At 44.0% G+C, this 7,500-nt stretch overlaps 1 protein-coding gene across 3 annotated transcripts in view; it reads right to left on the bottom strand.

Annotated features, from left to right (window-relative positions):
• The window catches only part of LOC122256720 (paired box protein Pax-6), a 179,967-nt gene that overhangs the window by 157,830 nt on the left and 14,637 nt on the right, over window positions 1-7,500 (bottom strand). For 2 of the 3 annotated variants that reach the window (XM_086555469.1, XM_086555470.1), the window contains exon 2: window positions 6,860-6,966. The exons of the other annotated variant lie outside the window; for it this stretch is intronic. In XM_086555469.1, coding sequence (XP_086411595.1) covers window positions 6,860-6,954 — 95 coding nt within the window. In that variant the 5' untranslated portion in view covers window positions 6,955-6,966. The remainder of the gene's footprint in view (window positions 1-6,859; window positions 6,967-7,500) is intronic. 3 annotated transcript variants of the gene reach the window in all.

Here is a 7,500-nt window from a genome sequence, read left to right on the forward strand (position 1 = left end):
CACGTATATCCACATGACTGTATCCACACACACACACACATCCACGTAGACTCATGCACGAATACCTACCCGCGGACACATATACATAAATGAACAAAACATATTTGTGCAGATTCTGATGCGTAAAAAACATACGTACGCACGCACATGCACGTCCTCATACCGCACACACGCATGCAGGCGTATGCACACTCACATACATACATGCATGCATACACGCCCACGATTTGCATTATCCCGATAGTTGAGCACGTGACTTGGGTGGCAGATTCTCCGCTTCTACTCTCTCTCTCGCTTTCTCTCTCTGTCTCTCTTTCTCTCTGTTCGTTTCTTTTTTAATTTTATTCGCTTTTTTTTCTGTTCCTTTTTCGTTATTTTTGGAAAGGTGTCTTTGTTGGTTTTGTTTATTTGTTCTCTATTTCTCTTTCTTGCTCTTGTTTTCGCTCTCTCTCTCTCTCTCTCTCTCTCTCTTTATATATAAATATATATATATATATATATATATATATATATATATATATATATATATATTCAAATATCCGCATTTCCCTTCTTTATCTCTCTTTCTTCCTCTTCCATTTTTCTTCTTGTCATTTTCCTGTGGGATTTTTTTCGACTTTATATCTATATTGTTGTTTATTTGTTATCCCTTCCCTGCCTGTCTCATTATTTTATCTCTCTTCCTCCCTCTACCTTTCCTTTATTATACGAAAAAACAAAAAACAAAAAAAAAAAAGAACAAAAGCAAAAAAAATGACAAAAATAAAGTAACACACACTGGCACGCGTGATATACGTGATATAATTTAGACAATTAACACAACAACATTCAATCCGAATAAGATTTTATTACTGCAACCCCTTCACCCCTCCAAACGATATGCAACAGCGTGGAATTCTGATTGACAGCCGCCGTTTTCTTGACAAAAAAGGGGGGGATGTGCGGGGGGGGGGTGGATAGTACAATCAATGGGGGGGGGGATAGACAAATCTAAGATTTGAAGAGAAGAATTTACAATAATATAAAAAAGACGGGGGGGGAGACAGAAGTGAAAGAGAGGAGATGACTAGAAGAGTGAGAGGAGAGTGCTTGTAAATAATTAAATATATTATCAGACAAACCGAATCATAGTTTAATAATGTGTTATGTTTGTTAAGAAACTATGCACTTCCTGCTGTCAAGTCCTGCAATGACATCGACTCTGTCTTAAGATTGACCGGAATGACACTGCCCCTATTAGCGCTTCCGGTGCATCGGGAGTTTGCATTTTTCGCCGTCGTCTCTTCCTCTCTCTGTTTCCTCTTATTCTTGCTGTTATTGCTAGCGGGTCTTGGGGTAGCGCGGTCTTGTGGGGGGTCATTTGGTGCTGGTTATTTATTTCTCTGATCGGGTTTTGTTGTTGTTGGTTGCTTATTTGGTTTGTTTGTCGATTGTTATTGTTATTGTGATGATATTTTGTTATTATTGTTGGTATCATTTTTGTTGTGATCATTATCGTTATCATCGTTATTTTTATTTTCATCATTATTTTTATTATTACTATTATCATTATTATTATCATCTACATTATTGTTATTATTTTTATTATCATTATCATTATTATCATTATTATCATTATTATCATTATTACTATTATTATCGTAATTACGAATGCGATCACTATCATCATAATTATTATTATTATTGTTATCATTATTATTATCATTATCAGCAATATTGTTATTGTTGTCATCATCATAAATATCACTATTGATATTATATCAAATCTTATCTCATTGTTATTGTCCTTTTTTCATCTTTTAACATTCCCAAAACTCCTATTTATCATCAAGTTTTTCTTTCCTTTCTCTCTCTCTCTCTCTCTCTCTCTCTCTCTCTCTCTCTCTCTCTCTCTCTCTCTCTCTCTCTCTCTCTCTTTCTCTCTCTCTCTCCATTCTTCCCTCCCTCCCTTTCACCCCCCCCCCCTCTCTTCACCCCTAAGTTTGAAGTCGCGTGAAGTGGCAATCCTCAACCAAGGGTTTACTCATTTTGTGTTAAACGTTTGGTAACAGTTACACGCCGACGGACATCAGGCTATGAGAGGGGACTTGAGGGGGGGGGAGGGGGACTTGAGGGGGGGAGGGGGACTTGAGGGGGGAGGGGGCTTGGGGGGGAGGCTATAGATAGAAGGGGGAGGGGGTAAAGAGAGGGGGATCAAGAGGGCACGGGAAGGGAAGGGAAAGGAAGGGACGTGAAGGGGGGAGGATGGGGGGGCGGGGGGCAGGGTGGGTTCATAGTAATAGCTATGAGGAGGATTACGTCCCGCCAATGTTCTGGAATAATTCAGTGCCGAGACGCACGAACACACGCACATAAAAGCGCACGCACGCACACATATACACACACACACGCATATAAACACACACACTTACAAACACACACACATACACACATAAATACACACACACTTACAAACATGCACACACACAAACACACACACACACACACACACACACACACACATACACAAACACACACACACACACACAAACTTACAAACACGCACACACAAAAAACTCACACACAAACATACACAATAACACACAGACCCCCCTCTCCCCCCTCCCTCCATCCCCTATCCAAAAAGCGCTGCCATCTGGCCATCCGACAGAACCACCAGCATCTGTAGCGGTGGCGGCGGCGGCCGGTTTGCGGGGGGGGGGTTTCTGTACGTTTTAGCGGTTAGCGGTTGGCGTGGGCGGGTTAGCGATGTGGGAGCGGGTTAGCTAGCGGCGCCAAGGCAAGGCAAGGCAGGCTGTTACGTTATGATGACTCGCGCGCAGGACCTAGTTGCATGTCTCTCATTGTGTTTATTTTGGGGCCCGTATGCGCGGCGTTCTTATCACGGGGTTCTTATCGTGAGAGGAGAGAGGAGGGGAGAGGTGAGGAGAAGAAGAAGAAGAAGGAGGAGAAGAAGGAGGAGGAGAAGGAGAGGTGAGGAGAAAAAGAAGAAGAAGGAGGAGGAGGAGAAGGAGAAGGAGAAGGAGAAGGAGAAGAGGCCGGTGAGTTTCACGAAGAGGAGACCTGAGAGGACTCTAGAAGAGAAGGAGAAGGAGTGTGAAGGCGGAGAAGATGTGAAGGCAGGAAAAGGAGAGAGGACGGAAAAAGGAGAAGAGGAAGAGGAGGAGAACGAGAAGGAGAAGGAGAAGGAGAAGGAGAAGGAGAAGGAGAAGGAGAAGGAGAAGGAGAAGGAGAAGGAGAAGGAGAAGGAGAAGGAGAAGGAGAAGGAGAAGGAGAAGGAGAAGGAGAAGGAGAAGGAGAAGGAGAAGGAGAAGGAGAAGGAGAAGGAGAAGGAGAAGGAGAAGGAGAAGGAGAAGGAGAAGGAGAAGGAGAAGGAGAAGGAGAAGGAGAAGGAGAAGGAGAAGGAGAAGGAGAAGGAGAAGGAGAAGGAGAAGGAGAAGGAGAAGGAGAAGGAGAAGGAGAAGGAGAAGGAGAAGGAGAAGGAGAAGGAGAAGGAGAAGGAGAAGGAGAAGGAGAAGGAGAAGGAGAAGGAGAAGGAGAAGGAGAAGGAGAAGGAGAAGGAGAAGGAGAAGGAGAAGGAGAAGGAGAAGGAGAAGGAGAAGGAGAAGGAGAAGGAGAAGGAGAAGGAGAAGAAGGAGGAGGAGGAGGAGGAGGAGGAGGAGGAGGAGGAGGAGGAGGAGGAGGAGGAGGAGGAGGAGGAGGAGGAGGAGGAGGAGGAGGAGGAGGAGGAGGAGGAGGAGGAGGAGGAGGAGGAGGAGGAGGAGGAGGAGGAGGAGGAGGAGGAGGAGGAGGAGGAGGAGGAGGAGGAGGAGGAGGAGGAGGAGGAGGAGGAGGAGGAGGAGGAGGAGGAGGAGGAGGAGGAGGAGGAGGAGGAGGAGGAGGAGGAGGAGGAGGAGGAGGAGGAGGAGGAGGAGGAGGAGGAGGAGGAGGAGGAGGAGGAGGAGGAGGAGGAGGAGGAGGAGGAGGAGGAGGAGGAGGAGGAGGAGGAGGAGGAGGAGGAGGAGGAGGAGAAGGAGAAGGAGAAGGAGAAGGAGAAGGAGAAGGAGAAGGAGAAGGAGAAGGAGAAGGAGAAGGAGAAGGAGAAGGAGAAGGAGAAGGAGAAGGAGAAGGAGAAGGAGAAGGAGAAGGAGAAGGAGAAGGAGAAGGAGAAGGAGAAGGAGAAGGAGAAGGAGAAGGAGAAGGAGAAGGAGAAGGAGAAGGAGAAGGAGAAGGAGAAGGAGAAGGAGAAGGAGAAGGAGAAGGAGAAGGAGAAGGAGAAGGAGAAGGAGAAGGAGAAGGAGAAGGAGAAGGAGAAGGAGAAGGAGAAGGAGAAGGAGAAGGAGAAGGAGAAGGAGAAGGAGAAGGAGAAGGAGAAGGAGAAGGAGAAGGAGAAGGAGAAGGAGAAGGAGAAGGAGAAGGAGAAGGAGAAGGAGAAGGAGAAGGAGAAGGAGAAGGAGAAGGAGAAGGAGAAGGAGAAGGAGAAGGAGAAGGAGAAGGAGAAGGAGAAGGAGAAGGAGAAGGAGAAGGAGAAGGAGAAGGAGAAGGAGAAGGAGAAGGAGAAGGAGAAGGAGAAGGAGAAGGAGAAGGAGAAGGAGAAGGAGAAGGAGAAGGAGAAGGAGAAGGAGAAGGAGAAGGAGAAGGAGAAGGAGAAGGAGAAGGAGAAGGAGAAGGAGAAGGAGAAGGAGAAGGAGAAGGAGAAGGAGAAGGAGAAGGAGAAGGAGAAGGAGAAGGAGAAGGAGAAGGAGAAGGAGAAGGAGAAGGAGAAGGAGAAGGAGAAGGAGAAGGAGAAGAAGGAGGAGGAGGAGGAGGAGGAGGAGGAGGAGGAGGAGGAGGAGGAGGAGGAGGAGGAGGAGGAGGAGGAGGAGGAGGAGGAGGAGGAGGAGGAGGAGGATAAGGAAGAGGGACGGGGGGAGGAAGAAAAGAAGGAGATGGAGGAAGAAGCTCCGTTATAAAAAGATAAGGAGACCAAGAAGAGGAAGAAGAAGAAGAAGAAGAAGAAGAAGAAGAAGAAGAAGAAGAAGAAGAAGAAGAAGAAGAAGAAGAAGAAGAAGAAGAAGAAGAAGAAGAAGAAGAAGAAGAAGAAGAAGAAGAAGAAGAAGAAGAAGAAGAAGAAGAAGAAGAAGAAGAAGAAGAAGAAGAAGAAGAAGAAGAAGAAGAAGAAGAAGAAGAAGAAGAAGAAGAAGAAGAAGAAGAAGAAGAAGAAGAAGAAGAAGAAGAAGAAGAAGAAGAAGAAGAAGAAGAAGAAGAAGAAGAAGAAGAAGAAGAAGAAGAAGAAGAAGAAGAAGAAGAAGAAGAAGAAGAAGAAGAAGAAGAAGAAGAAGAAGAAGAAGAAGAAGAAGAAGAAGAAGAAGAAGAAGAAGAAGAAGAAGAAGAAGAAGAAGAAGAAGAAGAAGAAGAAGAAGAAGAAGAAGAAGAAGAAGAAGAAGAAGAAGAAGAAGAAGAAGAAGAAGAAGAAGAAGAAGAAGAAGAAGAAGAAGAAGAAGAAGAAGAAGAAGAAGAAGAAGAAGAAGAAGAAGAAGAAGAAGAAGAAGAAGAAGAAGAAGAAGAAGAAGAAGAAGAAGAAGAAGAAGAAGAAGAAGAAGAAGAAGAAGAAGAAGAAGAAGAAGAAGAAGAAGAAGAAGAAGAAGAAGAAGAAGAAGAAGAAGAAGAAGAAGAAGAAGAAGAAGAAGAAGAAGAAGAAGAAGAAGAAGAAGAAGAAGAAGAAGAAGAAGAAGAAGAAGAAGAAGAAGAAGAAGAAGAAGAAGAAGAAGAAGAAGAAGAAGAAGAAGAAGAAGAAGAAGAAGAAGAAGAAGAAGAAGAAGAAGAAGAAGAAGAAGAAGAAGAAGAAGAAGAAGAAGAAGAAGAAGAAGAAGAAGAAGAAGAAGAAGAAGAAGAAGAAGAAGAAGAAGAAGAAGAAGAAGAAGAAGAAGAAGAAGAAGAAGAAGAAGAAGAAGAAGAAGAAGAAGAAGAAGAAGAAGAAGAAGAAGAAGAAGAAGAAGAAGAAGAAGAAGAAGAAGAAGAAGAAGAAGAAGAAGAAGAAGAAGAAGAAGAAGAAGAAGAAGAAGAAGAAGAAGAAGAAGAAGAAGAAGAAGAAGAAGAAGAAGAAGAAGAAGAAGAAGAAGAAGAAGAAGAAGAAGAAGAAGAAGAAGAAGAAGAAGAAGAAGAAGAAGAAGAAGAAGAAGAAGAAGAAGAAGAAGAAGAAGAAGAAGAAGAAGAAGAAGAAGAAGAAGAAGAAGAAGAAAAGAAGGAGGAGGAAGAATATCCGTTAGAAGATCCGTAAAAAAAGTTAAGGAGAACAAGAAGAGGAAGAAGAAGAAGAAGAAGAAAATCAGATATCAGAGACAGGAGACGACGCAAGGGGAGGGTGGGAGTGGGAGTGGTAGGGGGAATGGGGGGGGGGTGGAGAGCACGCTAAGATCATAACGACAATAAGTTTTAAAAAATGGAAACAAAAATTGGCAAGCGACCTTCCCTCGACAGCCGAAAGAGGCAGAACGAAGCGAAACAGAAACAGAAATGTGAACGAGAGGTGCTGAGTCAAGCAGAAGGTGGGACTGACAGTCTGTGCATAACACAATCAACAAAGCTGGAGATGCGACCTTGCCGGCATGGTCTAGTTCAGATAGATAAATTGATAGATAAAGGGACAGGTAGAGATCGATAGGGAAATAGAAAGATAGATATAGATAGATTGAATTGGAGAGAGAGAGAGAGAGAGAGAGGAGGGGGTGGGGGAGAGTTTGAGAGACAGACAGACAGTAAGAGAGAGAGTATGTGTATGTTAGGGAAGGGAAAATAACAATAAAAGCCAAAAAAAAATAGATATGTTAATAAAACGAATAAATGAATATCATTTAAAAAAAGGAGAGAGTAAGCCAAATTGACAATGTTTGCTTCATACTCAATTAATCCAGCGGTCGAAACGATCATTTTCCTGAAGTGTCGCGCCACACCGGCCAGACAAGCATCTCCAGCCTGTTTGCCTGTCTCTCGCATACGCACGCACAGCTGTGGTGGGGGAAGAGAAAAAGAAAGAAGGAGAAACAGTCTCCCGCTACAATAAGTCACAGGTGGGAATCTCAGGTACACGTAAATACACTCACACACACACATATGTAAGTGTTGGTGTCAGGGCTAACACCTGTACGTCACTCGGGCGGGTCGGGTCGGGACAGCTCGCGGAGTCGAGTCCCGAGTCACCGGTCGAATCAGTCACTCGAATCTGTTTTGGTCTCTCAGAAGACTTTCCAATACCTCTTTTGGGTCTCATCTCCTTCCCCCTTTTTCCTTTTTTTTCCCCCGGTTATGTCTCTCATTAATTTTAGATATAAGGCAAAGTAATCAAAAAAAATTTAGTGGGATTAGGTTAGCCAGAGGACAGATGCTACGATCCACGCTGCCGTCCGCCATGACAGCTGAGGCCGCTGATGCCTAATATCATGTAGATCCTTTGGAAATATGACAAGATAACGAGACTTATCTTCTTTTTTTTTCATTTAAACTCGAAATGTGAATAGAACAAAAGATCTCACCTGCATGTTT

Source organism: Penaeus japonicus, unplaced genomic scaffold, assembly GCF_977035675.1.
Source record: "Penaeus japonicus unplaced genomic scaffold, GWHDUDI00000001_assembly GWHDUDI00000031, whole genome shotgun sequence".
Lineage (NCBI taxonomy): Eukaryota > Metazoa > Arthropoda > Malacostraca > Decapoda > Penaeidae > Penaeus > Penaeus japonicus.